The sequence below is a fragment of the Sminthopsis crassicaudata genome, chromosome 3, assembly GCF_048593235.1.
Source record: "Sminthopsis crassicaudata isolate SCR6 chromosome 3, ASM4859323v1, whole genome shotgun sequence".
Classification (NCBI taxonomy): Eukaryota; Metazoa; Chordata; class Mammalia; order Dasyuromorphia; family Dasyuridae; genus Sminthopsis; species Sminthopsis crassicaudata.
This window is the reverse complement of record NC_133619.1, coordinates 365,244,004-365,261,521: the sequence shown is the minus strand read 5'-3', so window position 1 is coordinate 365,261,521 and position 17,518 is coordinate 365,244,004. Positions and strand designations below refer to the sequence as shown.

The following is a 17,518-nucleotide window of genomic DNA, read 5'->3' as shown; positions in this document are numbered from 1 at the left end:
AAAAAGAGCAAAGCTAAAATCATCTTTGGTCAGAGATTTGAAAGATGCCAGCCAAGATGTTTGTATTAGAGATTCTCTGTCCTCGCCGCTTTTGGCGTATATCTTCCTCTATCTAATGCCTTTTACTAACCAGACCTTAACCTTGCTTCCAAACCTGGCAATAAACATCTTTTTACCCATCTAGGTTTCGGCCTGTAAATTCATTTACAGGGGACTCTTGATGCCACTAGACCTGATTTAACTTTGTATCCTTGCACCAAATCCTAAAGGGGTTGCAGAGGAGCTCCATGTGACTCCCTGTACCCTGAATCCTGCCACTAGATCTCACTTAATCCTATTGAGGCATATACCTCATTATTAGGTACTTACCGCATGATTTGGTTCCCATTTACCTCATCATTTTGGTTCATAGATACCTCATTACAACCATTCTGGAGAGCAGTTTGGAACTATGCTCAAAAAGTTATCAAACTGTGCACATCCTTTGATCCAGCAGTATTTCTACTGGGATTATATCCCAAAGAGATTTTAAAGGAGGGAAAGGAATAGGGACCCACATGTGCAAAAACGTTTGTGGCAGCTCTCTTTGTAGTAGCAAGAACCTGGAAATTGAGTGGATGCCCATCAACTGGAGAATGGATGAATAAATTATGGTATATAAATATTATAGTATATTATTGTTCTATAAGAAATGACCAGAGGCCTGGAAAGACCTACATGAACTGATGCTAAGTGAAGTGAGCAGAACCAGGAGATCATTATACATGGCAACAACAAGACGTGGCTCTCTTCAACAATGAGATGATTCAGATAAGTTCCAATTGTTCAGTGACTAAGAAAGCCATCTACACCCAGAGAGAGATAACCGTGGGAACAAAGTATGAAACAACATAGCATTCCCACTCTCTCTGTTGTTATTTGCTTACATTTTGTTTTCTTTCTGTTTTTCTTTTTCTTCCTTCTTGATCTGACTTTTCTTGTACAGCAAGATAACTGTATAAATATGTATACATATATTGGATTTAACATGTATTTCAACATATTTAATATGTATTAGACAGCTAGAGGAGGGGAGGGGGGAAAGGAGGTAAAAATTTGGAACAAAAGGTTTTGCAAGGGTCAATGTTGGAAAAATTACCCATGCATATGCTTTGTAAATAAAAAGCTTAAAAAAAAAAAAAAAAATCGCACTTTCCTGGAAATAAAATTAAACTTTGCAGTGACTGACATATTAAAAAACAAGCTCAATATAGGATTTTATATTTGATCCTGGAAATAAAAAACAGGAAGCCACTGCATTTACTGAGTAGGGAGATAACATGAGTTAGATCAACACTTTAATAAGATCACTTTGATAACTAAGTAAAAGAATGGACTGGAATGGGGAAAGACTTGAGGAAGGTCAAGCAGAAGGCTCTTGTCATACATCAAGCTTGAATTAACTTGGGCTCACAATAGGGTAGTGGCAGTGTCAGAAAAAAGAAGGGGGAATATGAGAGATGCTGGAAAGTAACAGAGTTCAGAAAAGAAAGAATTTAGGGGCCTGGGGAGATGAGTTCTTATTTGAAGATAGCTACTACTGGACATCCATTTTGAGATGCCCAATGGGCAGTTAGAGATGAGGGAATTTGGAGGTGAGGAGAGTGGTTAAAGCTAGATAAGTAGATCTGAGAATAATTTGCATAAAGACAATAAAATCATTATCAAGCAAGACAGTAAAGAGGGAAAAAAAAGAAGAGAGACCAGGACACAGTATTGGAAATCCTGCAAAGAGCTGTGGTCAGAAAGGAGAACCAAAACAGAATATAAGACAATATTAAGAAGAGGATAACTGTCAATTATCTACAGAGATCAGGAAGGACAAAGGTTTAGAAAAAGCCATTAGATTTCACAATTACGAGAGATCATTGGAGAGAGTAGTTTCAGCTGAATGAGGAAGTCAGAAGCCAGACCCCAGGTACTTAAGACAATGAGAGGAAAGGAATGGAGGCACCTTTGAAGACAGCATTCTTAAGGAGTTTAGCCACCCAAGAGAAGAGAAATACAAAACAACAGCTAGTAGGGATAGATGGATAGTAGGGATAGTGAGAATTGATCAAGTATAAGATTAGGTACCTTGCATAATTAAGGCAAGGAGGAGAATTCTTAACCAAACAAAAGATAAAAGAGATCATAAAAGACAAGAGACTATTTCATTACAAAATTTAAAAAAAAACAAAAACTTTTGCACAAATGAAGTCCAAAGAGGGAGTGGAACAAACAACATGAAACACTAAATGCCACTGACCAATAAATGATCAAAAGGTATGAATTGCTTTTGAAAGAAAAATTACATTCTATAAATGACCATTAGAAGAACAGGAAGAAAAACACATTAAAACCATCTTGAAGTTTTACCTCTTATACTCTATAAGCTGTAAAAGATGACCAAAAAAAAAAAAAATTCAGTGTTGGAGAGGTTGTAAGAAGACATACTAATAAACTGTTTGTGGAGTTGGATTGGTTCCAGCCTTTGGCTATCACTTTTGAATGACTTAAAAAAAGTAATTAAATCTTTCATAATTTTTATTTAAACCCAGAAATTCCACTATTGGACATATACAGACAAAAAAGTCCAAGAAAAACACAAAGATACTAGATACAACAAAGTATTAATACAATACTCTTTGTGCTAACAAAGAACTGGAAGTAAAGTGGGTGACTATTAGTTGGAGAAGGACTGAAAAATGGGTACCATATGTTCCTTTACATTCATATGATATGATTTGTTCAGTTGTTCACCAGTTAAGACTTCCTAATTTGTTTTCAGTTCTTAGCTACAGTATGGAGCACTGCCATAAATATTTTTGGCCTGATGGTGGTAGAGCTGTTGAAACAACTGTTCAGGAAAGTAACATGAGCTATACTCAAAAAGTGAGCAAACTGAGCAGATTCCTTAAGAAAAATATCACTAGAAGAATTTGTGAAAGACAGAGGAAAAAGCTCATTTGTGATAAAAGCTAACACTTGAAGGTCTGCAGAGGGCTTTGCATATGTTACTTAATTTTATCTTTATAACAATTCTGTGAGGCAAATTCTAATATTTTACATTTTATTGATGAGGAAACTAAATAGAGGCAGCTGATAGCACTCACTGTATCTGATGTAAGGAAGATCTCTGAATTCAAATCCATTCAGACACTTACTATCAAGTCACTTAATTTCTGCCTCAGTTTCCTCAACTATAAAATAGGGAAAATAACAGTACCTACCTCTCAAGGTTGTTGTGAGGATTAAATAAGATATTTATAAAGCACTTAGCATTGTTCCTGGTAGAATAGGACCTTAAAAAATATTTGTTTCCTTTCCCTTTGCCCATCCCACCTCTGCTAAGTGTGGGCATTCTCCAGGAAACTGAGGCTGAGTGGAGTTAAAAACCTTGCCCAGAATCACAAAACTTGTAGCTGAGGCAAATTCAAATTCAGGTCTTCCTTTGTCCAAATCTAACATTATGTCACACATTGCACCACTTAGCTGCCTTGATGTACAAAAAAGAATTATATAAAAATATTTATGGCAGTGCTCCATACTGTAGCTAAGAACTGAAAACAAATTAGGAAGCATCAACTGGTGAACAACTGATCAAATCATGGGATATGAATGTAAAGGATTATTATTGTACCATAAGAAATGACAAATATGATAAACAGTTAAGAACCAGGTTAGCAGGTTTAAGTGAATAGAATGAGAAGAAAATTTTATAGAAGGATCTCAATATTACCAAAAAAAATTATTTTGAAAGCTTCTTCAGATCTCTGAAGAGCAATGGACCAATCATGCCTGAAAAAGACTGATGATAATAAAACTTACCATATCTTAGCACAGAGGTGAAGTACATAGGTACAGAAAGAGGCTAACATTTATAGACAGAGCAAGGCCAAAGGACTGGCTTTGCCTGACTGTTCTTATTGATTATAGGCAAAGGTTATGTTGGAACCAGCTTCTATGAAAACTGTGGTCCAGTTTTCAGTGAACGTTTATGTTTTGTAAATAGGCAAATGCAACAAATCAGAGCTTAGTTTACTGTATCATTGATTATCTAGACTTCACAAAGTGAAAATGTTATTAATGCAGATAAATTTAAAACTGTCATGTGTATTTTTTTGTCCCCTGGCAAGTCAGTTGTTGAGCATTTGCCCACACCACGAAAGTGATTCTATTTTGGGACAGGGAAGGCTGAGAGTAATGACAGCAGTGCAAAAAACAAACAAAAAGAAATGAAAGAAAAAAAACAACAATGAAACATTTTAAGAATGCACAGAAGGAAACAGGAAGATCAGAAGGGGACTTAGAGAAGCAGAGCAGTTTTGTTATTACCACACAAATTAAAAACTATGTAACAAAAGTTTGGTTACACATAAAAACTTTTCTGTCTGTGTGGGATATAGAAGACCCTTACTCAAAATGACTACTCAGAGATCACTCAAAGCAGAAAGGTTGTTTATTAATCCTTATGAGGATGCTCTACCACAAGTAAGGGAAAGAGAAAGCTCTTGGTAGGAGGGCTAAAGAAGTAGTAAAGATACACAGCTTTTATAAAAGAGAGCATTGAGAAGGGTGGGGGAAGGCATCTAATTGGTTGTTGCTATCTGGAGAGATTGGAATGAAAACTTTCTGTTTCCCCAAGATCACCTTATTTCTAGGAAACAGAAAATCAGGCCTTTAGGCTTTAGATAATCAAGCAGACAGTGGTCAAGCTAATAGACTAAATATCGATAAATGTCAAATACTGATAAATGTCATCAGCTCAGGTTAAATAAATATGTTTATAGCTGGCCAAGGCTCAAGTAAATATGGGCCTGCACATAGAAATAATGAAAATAAAATACAGAAAAAGAATTCATACATTCCTGTAAGTTCTTCACCTTATCTCTCTATTCCACACATGTCCTTCTTTGCTTATTGGAATATTCAATGTACTGATATTTCTTAAATTTCCCCAAAATGGAAAAAAAAATTAAATATGATACATGACTTTAGTTGATTATTACTAAACAATAAAAAATAGGATATGAGGAATTCAGAAAAATATGGAAGATCTGTGGGAAATTCCTCAAGAGTCAAATAAAACAAGAAGATAGTGAGGACTATAATGCAAATGAAAAGAACACCTTTAAGAGGAAGCTAAGCTCCAAGTATTTAAAATATCAATGAAGATCTAGGTTACTGATCATAAAACTTTCAAATGATGTTGTTTGGATCTTGTCTCTGACTAGAATGCAAATTCCTTAAGAACAGTTCTAGTTTTGTTTTTTCCCAGTACCTGGCACATAGGAAGCACTTAATATATATGCTTGTTAATTGACTAAATGATGCATTTTCCCATCTTTCTCAGCAGAATTCAGAGATGACACTGGATGCTTTTGCCAAAATTGCTCTTTCTCACAAGGTGGGGTGGAAGGAATTCAATCTGGATGGAGTGAAAGGCTTTTCTCTCCAGAGATAATTGTTGTATAAAGACAAAATATATCAATAAAATGTATTAAAATCATATAAATTGTTAATAAGCCTCCCTAAAAAGATTATAGAATTCTAAATCTAGAGCTGGAAGGGACCTCAGAAGTAATCTATTATAAGCCCTCATTTCACTGATGAGAAAACTAAGAACCCAGGAAGATAAGTGACATCCCCAAAGTCAAGTCACTCAAGAATCAAGCATCAGAAATAATTCTAATCCCAGGTCCTCTGACTAGCATCAGTGTATCTTCTAATGAATTCAGACTTCCTGCTACAGGGAAAACCTAAATAATATGTTGTTCAATCACAACATCTAAAAGATTATAAAGAAAACATTCTATGTCAAAAACAGTTACTTTCATTACCAAAAAAAGATATCACATGGAAAACAATTAATAATCAGTTGTCTCTTCAAGTCTTCTATTATCAGATAATTTTTCAGGTCCAGGTATAAATAGAATTGCAGTGACATCTAATGGTCACAAAGCACGTCACATGTACAAATGTCCCAGTAGAATTTCTATTGAACATGAATATTCCAATGAGAAATGAAAAAATGAGACCATTTTTAAGTGATACACTATATTCAATTTTAAACTGTTATTTAAGCAGTCCAAAATGGCTTGAATGACTATCAGAAACCATGATCTACATTAAACAATCTCGTTTTATTACTCCATACTTGCCTGACTTCTTAAATTTCTATCCAAAACATCAGTTTAAATATTACTGATAAGACTAAATAAACATGGTACTAATAACCTGTCAATCATTTAAAATTACCCTCCACAAAATTCTGAGCATACCTTCTGAAAAACACAATTTGCATTCTGAACATCTGGAAAGCAGATACCTGTTGCCCTCAGTCCAATGTTCTGAATGTACATCATCTTTTCTCTCTTGCTTCCCTGAATAATTATTAGAGAGTGTAAAGAGCATCAGGGATAGCATTTACTTTTCAGCAAGCTATCCAAACATAATAAGCCAGTCATCAGCATAAAGGCAAGCAAAGTGAGTACCACCTTACATGCACTCTTACCAACTCCAGCTGCTTTCATAGTACAGTCTTCTCTTAACAAGAGTCTATCATCATCTTCTAAACTCAACACAAGCTCATTAGTCTAAAAGAGGAAAAAAAGGAAAAAAGTACATTAATTTTATCAGCATTTCTAGGACTCCGTATTCCATAATGAATTCTAGGACTCTCATACTAGATCTACGAAGCTAATAAGTATTGGGGATATTTCCATGAAAAGTTTAGTTTTAACTTTTCATGTACTTTTGTGAAATAATATTTACCAACATGTTAAAGTTCATTAACAAAGACTTCATTAATTAGTACCTTATGATAATTCAACTTCTATAATCTCCCAAGGAAAGATTTATCCTAAGTATATGGAAAATTTTAATTATCTCACAGAATAAATGGGAGCTTTAAGTGTTGTAGAAGAATTAAATCATTCCTTCATTCACACTATTTAGTGAGCAATAAATTTCCTATCTGTGGATAGGCTCAAGACAAATCAATTCTCTTCATTAAATCAAATTTTTTAATAGGATCATAAGATGACAAATGTGGAAAGGGATTTAGAATCCATCTAATCCAAACCTAATCCAAAAAAGAAGCTGAGGCCCAAGGAAATAAAGTGATTTACCCAAGAATACATAGGTATTATCAAAAGTAAAATGTGAACCCAAGACTTCTGTTATCAAATCCAGAACATTTTCTACTGCCTCCTCACTAACACCTTTTAACCTAACAACCTAATTGCATTTTTATTTATTTGAAAGGAATAAAATTGAATTTCTTTCAGTTATTTTATAACCCAAACTTTTAACCAATTGAGTCTGGTTGCATACCAATATGCAGCTTCCCCTGGCTCAGAATGCTCACTTATCTAAAAACTTTGCAGTTTTCAAAGCCCAACTCATGTCCTTCTTTATATAATTCTTTCCTAGCATGATTTCCCTTCTCTGACTTCCCTCTGAACCTCCAGTCAGTTCCACAGTTTATTATTTAACTGTTATCTAATTGCTTCACAACTTTCACCCCACTGGATTTTGGTTCTTTGAGCAACAGAGACCATGCTTTGTTTTGTTTTTAATATCTGCTATCATGCTTAACAAATTCTTATGAATACATAAGAAGCACTTTAATACTTTTTTTTTTTTGCCTGACGGCATGGAAACTTTTCCCACCAATGCTGATTAGCAACTCACTGAAATCTTAGGAGAGTTATTTGGTTGCACTGAATGACTAAAGGTTCTTGTTCAGGGATAAACAGTTACTGAATCAGAAACAGAACACAAAACAGGTCTTCTTGACCCCCATATCCAACATAATACAATGTCTCTCTATTAATTTATTAATACTTTAATAAATTATCTTATAAGATTTTTAAAGATTTATTCTACTACTGATTGAATCATCTCTTCCTCCCTAGTAAGGTCTGTACTTGATAGTACTTGTCAATGTTGAAAGGGCAAGAAGACCTGTGATCTTGGACTGATCATGTAACTCTTCAAGTTCCCCATGACAGTTCTCTAAGACTACTGCATTGGAAGATGTTCCTTGCTGGGAATTTCTAATATCAATAAAAACAAAGCTCTGGACTAATACCAACAAAAATGAAGACCTTGTCCATAAGTACTTAGTACATGTAAGCTAAAGTTTTCCACTGGATCCAGGATTGTCTCCAGTCATCTTAATCATTATCTTTCCAATGGATTCAAATGGTTCTGGAGGAGATGGTGAGGATGGTGACCTTGCATAACCTTCCCTCACTTAAGTCCAACTTACTTGCATGTTATGACATGCAACTACCCAATTTACAAACATCTCTCATATGTGAAAATAACCACAGACTCACTCTTTTGAAAGAATAATCTGTACTTTCCCTCCAAGCTATCACTGCTGCTAAGAAACTCTGCTGACCCAACTCTTTTGAAACTCAATACTCATTTTCCATAAAAATCACAGGAAATTAACAAATCATTGGTGCTACAATTCAAAGTATGAGTTTAATTATGAATTTAAACGGTTTCTATAATACACATTGGAAATTTGGAAATATAGTTCATTTGTAAATTGGGAAATGTTTGTAACGAGTATTAAAGATATTGCCTAATTTGGCACAAGCAGTTAAAACTTTACCTATCCAAAACTTGACTATCTCATAATAGTCAACCAGAATAAGGCTGAGATAAGCTAAAAGAATCTGTCAAAATAGATTTTACATAGTCCATTCATACTTACTACTTTATTTACTGAAGAACCTCTCAGATCCTCCTCACAAGTTGTTGTTATTTTATATATAATTCTAAAAACTTGGTTTCTGAGCAATTATAAAGGAAGAGAAATTACTATAGTTAGGTAGTCTGAAAACAGCAATTAGTGATAGAGAAGGGATAGAAAAGTTATAAAACAGATTAATTTTTTAAAATAGTATAGGAAGGAAATAGTTCTCATCAAGAAACTATAGGAGAATTCCTCGTATTAATGTGCAGAAATGATCATTGATGTACATAATCATGATCTCAAGTAGTTTAAATTATGGTATGCATACTTCAAGAACACAGGGACATATGTAATACATTTTTCAAAGATTTCTAACAAAATAGCTGACATTTAAAATTTTGCTTAATTATCAATAAGGTTTAAGTATCTAGAATGATTAGCAAACCAAGAATTTACAGATCAGAATTACAGAATTTGAGATCAACTAGTGCAACACCTTCAATTCATAGATAAAGTTACTACAGACAAAAGTGATTAGATGAATTGCCAAGAAGATAGAAAGGAACTTGAAGGGCAAAACTTGAACCCAGGTCTGTCCACATATTCTTTCCACATTACCAGCTGAACATTTATTGTTTATATTTCATATATAAAAACAGCTTATTAGGAAAGATTTGCAAACATTTATCTGTTTGTAACCATACTTTTTATGGAATACTCTGAGCAGGGGCAGCTAGGTGGCTCAGTGGATAGAGCACCAGCCTTGAATTCAGGAGGACCCGAGTTCAAACCTGATCTCAGACACTTAACACTTCCTAGCTGTGTGACCCTGGGCAAGTCACTTAACCCCAGCCTCAAAAAAAAAAAAAAAAAAAAAAAAAAAAGAATTCAGGAATACTCTGAGCAAAATTGAAGATAAAGGGCTCTAGATAACTGAGTTTCTAGATTTTGGAAGGTTAACCCTATAATAAAAGCAGCATAATAAATAGAGAAACATCCTTGGAGTCAGGAGTACCTGAATTTAATTTTTGTCTCTTTGAATAAATTATGGTCTATGAATGTTATGGCAGAATGATTTCAGAAAGGTCTGGAGAGACTTATATGAACTGATGCTAAATGAAGTGAGTAGAACCAGGAAGACATTGTACATAATAACAAGATTATACAATGATCAATTCTGATGGATGTGGTTCTTTTCAACAGTGAGGTGATTCAGGCCAGGTTCAATAGTTTTGTGATGGAGACAGCCATCTGTACCCAGAGAGAGGCCTGTGGGAACTGAGTGTGGATCACAATATAGTATTTTCACTTCTTTTTTGTTATTTGCTTACATCTTTCTCATTTTCTTTATCCTTTTTGGTCTGATTTTTCTGGTGTGGCATGATAACTGTGGAAATATGTATAGAAGAATTGTAATATATATGATAATTGTGGAAATATGTATAGAAGAATTGTTTATATATATATATATACACACTAGGATTGCTTACCATCTGAGAGAGGGGAGAGGGGATGGGAAAAGGAGAGAGAAAAAAATTTTGGAACACAGGGTTTTGCAGAGGTGGATATTGAGGACTATCTATGTATGTTTTGAAAATAAAAAGGTTAAAGAATTCTCTTAATTCTGTTTCAATATAAACATGTCAATCCATTCTCTTGCTTCACAGATAAAAGTGCTCCATCCTGTGGACTTTAAGGGTATTACTGCTAGATAAAAACAACAACAACAACAACAACAACAAAACCTTAGGCTGTGTTTTTGCAATTAAAATCATTAATACATCAAATTATCTTCTGCTGATCAATTTTTTCTAAGCCTCTATATCGCTAATTCCTTGAGAATTCTAGGAGCCAGAGAGGCAAGGTTTCACATTGTCTATGTGTGTGATATTCCATTATAGAAAGGTAACACTAAGATATGCTGCTGTTTTTCTACTAGTGCTAAAGGATGTTTTGATTTTTGCAAATTCTCATTGTATCATCCTTACAAGAACCAATAACTGGCACACACTGGTACAGGGCTAATTAGATTTAAGAATATGGTCTGTGACTAGAAAATAAAGTGATTGTTGTTGTCTAGAAGAGCTCCTTGTGTGATTCAAGAGAGTCTCTTCCCAACAATCAAAGTCACTATGCTCTCCATTAACATGTTCTGCATGATATTTACGTCACTATAAGCATATTCCTTTTACCTAACTCTGCTCCAGTCTCTCTGATAAGGAATCACAGCTGCAAAGCAATTAATGAGGGGCCAGAGGGATAATAAAATGGGTTTTTTGCAAATAACCTGGATGACCTAAATTCTGGAACTCTTGTCATATGGATTTGTTCTATAATACATACACACACACACACATACATGTATAAATATGTGCTTATTATATACATAAATGTATACATCAGAACTATTGTTTAAATTTCTATATTATGTTATGAAAAAATGAACTAAAAGGAAAAGACATATAATAAAATGTAAAAACAGTATGGTCCAATTTACATTCAGAGTCCATGGGTTAAGGGGCAACTAGATGGTGCAGTGGATAGAGCACCAACCCTGGAGTCAGGAGGACCTGAGTTCAAATCTGGTCTCAGATACTTAACACTTCTTAGCTGTGTGACCCAGGGCAATTCACTTAACCCCAATTGCCTTGCAAAAGCAAAAACAAAAACAAATCAGTCCATGGATTCTTTCTCTGGATATGGATTGCATTTTCTATCATGAATCCTTTGTAAGTGTCTTGGATTATTGTATGGCCAAGAAAAGCCAAGTCATTCATAGTTCATCATCACACAATATTACTATTATTGTGTACAATGGTTTCCTGGTTCTGCTCATTTCACTTTGAATTAGTTAACATATCTTTCCAGGTTTTTTTGAAATCTGCCTGCATATACCCTTTGACCCAGCCATACTACTACTGGGCTTACATCCCAAGGAAATACTAAAGAAGGGAAAGGGACCTGTATGTGCCAAAATGTTTGTGGCAGCCCTTTTCATAGTGGCTAGAAGCTGGAAGATGAATGGATGTCCATCAATTGGAGAATGGTTGGGTAAATTATGGTATATGAATGTTATGGAATATTATTGTTCTATAAGAAATGACCAACAGGAGAAATACAGAGAGGCTTGGAGAGACTTACATCAACTGATGCTAAGTGAAACGAGCAGAACCAGAAGATCATTATACACTTCAACAATGATACTGTACGAGGATGTATGCTGATGGAAGTGGATATCTTCAACATAGAGAAGAGCTAATCCAATTCCAATTGATTAATGATGGACAGAATCAGCTACATCCAGAAAAGGAACACTGGGAAATGAGTGTAAACTGTTATTTTTACCTTCTGAATCCAATTCTTCCTATGCAACAAAAAATTCGGTTCTACACACATATATTGTATCTAGAATATACTATAATATATTTAACATATATAAGACTGCCTGCCATCTGGGGGAGGGGGTTGGGGGAGGAAGGGAAAAAATCTGAATAGAAGTAAGTGCAAGGGATAATGTTGTAAAAAATTACCCATGCATATGTACTGTCAAAAAAAAAGTTATAATTATAAAATAAAATAAAAATTAAATTATTAAAAAAAAATCTGCCTGCATATCATTTCACTATACAATAGTATTCTATTACATTTATATACCACAGCTTGTTCAACCATTGATGGGCATTCCCTCAATTTCCAATTTTTTACCAACACAAAAATAGCAGCTATATTTTGTGAAGGAAGCCCTATTTGCCTTTTTTATGATCTCAGACTTAATAGTAAGCAGTATTACTAGATCAAAAGATATACAGTTTCATTGCCCTATACAGATAGATCTAAATTGCTCTCCAACTTATTGTTTTTCAAAAGAATTGCTCTAAGAAAGTTAAAAAAATAAAAAATCATTCTCATACTGTTACCTAAAATTTAGTATCACAAATAATAAATCTCAAGCATACATGTATGTGTATATCAAACATACCTTTGATTTGTGTGCCTGATGAATAATCTTCATTTTATCTGAAAGAATAAAGTCTTATAAATTATTGCAATAGATTTTTTTTCACTTTATTTTTCATTTTATTTCTAACAAGATCAGAAAACTGAGATATCTGTATGCTTGTCTTTTCTACAGAAAGCAAACAAAATTGGGAAAGAGCAATAAAAAAATGACAGATTTATTATAAAACTTAATACTCTGTATAAGACAAAATAACTTTTTCAACTGTTAGAATTTCATATCTAGAAAAGTATTTTATAAAGCTCTGCTGGATCACATATTTTTATCATGAACTATACCACAATTTTCAATTCTATGTACATTTTTTCTTTAGCATAAGAGATAAATAAATGACACCATGTATTCTTATGAGCAAAATCACAAAATACTCTTCACACAAATAAAGATCTTAATAATAAAAAAAGATCCTAGCATCTTTTTAAGGAAAATTATTTATTGGTTATATGGATAGGTTGAACTAACATAATAAAAATTAAAATCTGCCTAATTAATATACTTATTCAGTGCCATACCAATCAAACTACCAAATAATTATTTTGTAGAGGTTAAAAAAAAATGACAAAAAAATTCATCTGAAGGAATAAAAGGTCAAAAATATCAAGGGAAGCAATGAAAAAAAATGGAAGGAAAGTAGTAGCCACCAAATTATACTAATTATACTAAAAGTAGTAATCATCAAAATGATCTAGTATTAAATAAGAAATAGAATGGTTGATCAATAGATTAGATTAGGTACACAATATAAAGAGTAAATGAACACAGTTATCTCGTGTTTGATGAACCCAAAGATCTAAACTTTTGGGACAAGAATTCACTATTTGACAAAAACTGCTAAGAAAACAGAAAATAATCCTGTGGAAACTCGGCAAAGGCCAAAATCTTACATGATATATCAAGATAAAGTCAAGGGCAGCTAGCTTGTGCAGTAGAGAGAGCACCAGCCCCGAAGTCAAGAGGACCTGAGTTCAAATCTGGTCTCAGACGCTTAATACTACCTCCTAGCTGTGTGACCCTGGGCAAGCCACTTAACCCCAATTGCCTCAGAAAAAAAAAAAAAAAAGAAAAAAAAAAAGATAAAGCCAAAATGGGAATGTTGTTTAGCTATATAAGTTGATATAAGCAAATTAGGGGAACATAGGGAAAAAAGGATAGAGAAGATCACAGATGTTAAATAGATAATGCTGATTTTATAAGTTAAAAACATTTGCACAAACAAAATCAATATGGCCAAAATTAGAAGGAAGGTGGGAAAAACTACAGCAAGTTTCTCTGATAAACGTCTCACTTCTGAAATACATAAGAAACTAAAATTAATTTTATTAAAAAGAGCCATCCTCCAATCAGTAAATGTTCAAAGGAAATGAACAGACAGTTTTCAGAAAAAATCAAAGCTATCAATAATCATGAAAACAGTGACAGGAAATCTGTTTTGCATGACTTTTATATGTATAATATGTATTATATTTCTTGCTTTCTCAGTAGGTGTAAGAATACAAGCAATGAGAGAATTGGAAAAAATTAATTTTAAAAATAAATAAAAAATACATTACTACCACATTATTTTTAAATGCCAAATTCAGATATTAGAAAGAATAACTTCTAATTTCCATATGGCTTCAGAAAAGTACTAACTTCAATCTTGTGAAACATCAGTACAGCTCATGTTCACCAACATGCCTACATTGATACCTCTCCTATGTAATACAATTACACTTAAATTAAAGCAACAGTCCTTTTCCTCAGAAACATAAAAAAATACTACCTAAGTAAAATTAAAATTAAGGAAATAGATATTAATTTCTTTTTAATTTTATTTTTAAAATTAGCTCCTCTTCCCATCCCCCATTGGAAAGAAATGAGAAAACAAGAGGAAAAACAAAATTCCTGTTATAGTCATGCAAAACAAATTTCCATGTCGGCCACTTCCAAAAATACATATATAGTATATGTAAAATCTATTCTCTATATTAGGTCTTTCACCTATCTATTAGAAGATGGGTAGCATATTTCAAAATTAGCCCTCTGAAGTTGGAGTTAGCCATTACGCTACTTAAAATTCCTTTTTTCAAAGTTTTTTTTCTTTATTATTTTGTTGTCACTGTACAAAATGTTCTCTTGGATTTTCACTTCGCTCTGAATCAATAATATGGGTCTCACTAGGTTTCTCTGAAATCAATCTCTTCACTTCTTACAGTATAATATATTCCATCATATTTATAAACAAATTGTTTAGCTATTCCCCAATTTATGGGCACCCCCTCTCTCTCCTTCTCCCCCTCCCTTCCCTTCTTCTCCATCTCTCTAGCTGGAGGGGAGGAGAAGACACACACAACTATTTAAGCTCTCCCTTACCTTCAGACTACTTTTTTATGAAACAGTCTCGGAATTACTGCTTGACTGCCAAAACCCATTAATATTGGGAATACAACACATTACCAACAGAAGATAATCTCAAAATTCATCAAAAAAGGTCTGTTTTTGCTCTAGGGCGGGGCCAATTAGGCTAAGGGCAGAATTCAGGCAAGTAGGAAGTAAGAGCACGGTTGTTGTCATCTCTGCTGGTAGAAAATTTGCAGGGAGAATTTGACCACAGTGTGAGCTACTCTGCTCTGGCAGCAGGCCAGTAGATCAGCAGAGAAGCTATAAGCACAGTGGGTAAAGATCATAACCCCGAAATTCTAGAGTCTCTTTGGACCTGCCACACCCACCCAGTACCGGGAGGGACTCAGCATTGATCTTCAGAATGTAACTGCTGATCCCAGTGCAGCCATTGCTGTCCATTGGTGCTTCACTGCTACTTCTTGTTGTCTGTTGAGGAAGCTTGGTAACACCACACTGCCCCAAAAGCAGGACTACAGCTGGTTTTCTTGCTGTTTATGTTTTTTTTGTCAAAATGAGTAAAAAGGCAAAGTGGGCTCTAACTATAGATAGCTTCTATAACTGAAAAAAAGCAGACTTCAAACCCCAAGAAGATTTAAAAGCAGATTGTCTCCAAATGAAACCCACCACACAAGATTCTCATAAAAGAAATTAAAAAGACTCCTAAAAGAGAGGTAGAAGAAAAATGGGGAAAGGAAAGGAAAGCTTTGCAAGAGGGCCTGGATGAGTTCATCCTACTCATTTAAAGATAGAATGGATAAAGAAATCAAATGCCTGAAAAACAGAATTAGTGAATTGGAAAAAGAAAACAGCTCTCTAAAAAATCAAATTGGTGAAATGGAAAAAAATTCCATAGAACAAAGCAACTCATTTAAAAACTCAATTGGACAATTACAAAAAGAAATTTAAAAAGGAAATGAAGTAAATAATTCATTAAAAATCAAAATTGAACAAATGGAAATGAATGACTCAAGAAGACACCAAGAATCAGTCAAGCAAAAAAAAAAAAAAAAAGGAAAAATAGAAAAAATGTTAAATACCTACCTGGGAAAACAACAGACCTAGACAATAGACCTAGGAGAGATAATCTAAGGATTATTGGACTTCCTGAAAATCATGATGAAAAAAGAGCCTAGACACTATTTTTCAGAAAATCATCAAAGAGAACTGCCTAGATGTTATAGAAACCGAAGGTAAAATAGACATTGAAAGAATTCACAATCTCCTACTGAAAGAGATCCCAAAATCAAAACTCCAAGAAATATTGTGGCTAAATTCCAAACTACCAGACCAAAGCAAAAATACTATAAGCAGCTAAAAAAAAAACAATTCAAGTACAGAGGAGCCACAATAAAGATTACTCAGGATCTAGCAGCATCCACATTAAAGGATCAAAGGAATCTGATATTCTGAAAGGCTAAGGAACTTGGTATGCAGCCAAGAATAATTTACCCAACCAAAATAAGCATTTTCTTCCAGGAAAGAAGATGGACATTCAATGAAATAGGTAAATTCCATCTATTTCTGACAAAAAAATGGAACTAAACAAAAAGTTTGCCCTCCAAATATAGGACTCAAGAGAAGCATAAAAAGGTAAAAAGAAATCTTGGGAACTATATTTCTGTTATGAGTATACATAAAGAATACATGCATAATTTGGTTTTACTGTTATAATATAAAAAAAAAAAACTAGAGGCGGAAAGGAAATTGTACCAGAAAAAGGGAAAAGTGGAGGTACTACATCTCACGAAGAGGCAAAGGAAACCTATTTATCTGAGGGAAAGGTAAATCTTACTCTCATCAGAACTGGCTCAAAGAGAAAAATATTAAACATATTCCATTTATAGAAAAACTTCTCCCACCTCATTGAAAAGTGGGAAGAGGAAAGTAAAAAGGGAAGGAATAAGCTAAATAGAAGGGAATACAGAAATTGTAGGGAAAGTTTTAAGAGGAGGGACTCTAAGGGGGAGGAGGGATCCTAAAGAGGGAGGGCTGTGGTGCTCACAAGTAGAATCTCTCTTTCTCCCTACCCTCCTCTCCCCTTCCCCTCTCTTCCCCCTCCTTTCTTTCTCTCTCTGTCTCCTTATCTCTTTCTCTCTCCCATAATTTAAAACTTGAATAGAAAAAAAAAAATTTATTTAAAAAAACAGGAAAAAACCATTGCCATGTGCATAGCAGAACATTAGAAGATTCAAAATACTTAACAATAAATTTCCCTTTTAAGAAAGCCTATATAATAAATACTATACAATGAGTTCAGAACTATCCATCTTTTCTTTGCTTCCTTGTGGGTTTTCTTTTATTCTCTGCTGTGAACTTTTTACTCTATTCTTTTTTGCCCTTTCTTCCCTTAATTTACCCAAGGCTACAATTCAGTATGGATATAT

At 34.0% G+C, this 17,518-nt stretch overlaps 1 protein-coding gene across 9 annotated transcripts in view; it reads right to left on the bottom strand.

Moving 5' to 3' along the window:
- Positions 1 to 17,518, bottom strand: part of C3H2orf76 (chromosome 3 C2orf76 homolog) — an 83,342-nt gene that overhangs the window by 24,443 nt on the left and 41,381 nt on the right. For 5 of the 9 annotated variants that reach the window (XM_074301828.1, XM_074301830.1, XM_074301831.1 and 2 more), the window contains 2 exons: positions 12,714 to 12,751; positions 6,524 to 6,617 (listed from right to left, as the gene is read on the bottom strand). In XM_074301828.1, the coding sequence (XP_074157929.1) occupies positions 6,524 to 6,617; positions 12,714 to 12,751 (132 nt within the window). The remainder of the gene's footprint in view (positions 1 to 6,523; positions 6,618 to 12,713; positions 12,752 to 17,518) is intronic. The other 4 variants (XM_074301833.1, XM_074301834.1, XM_074301832.1 and 1 more) reach the window with 1 other exon arrangement.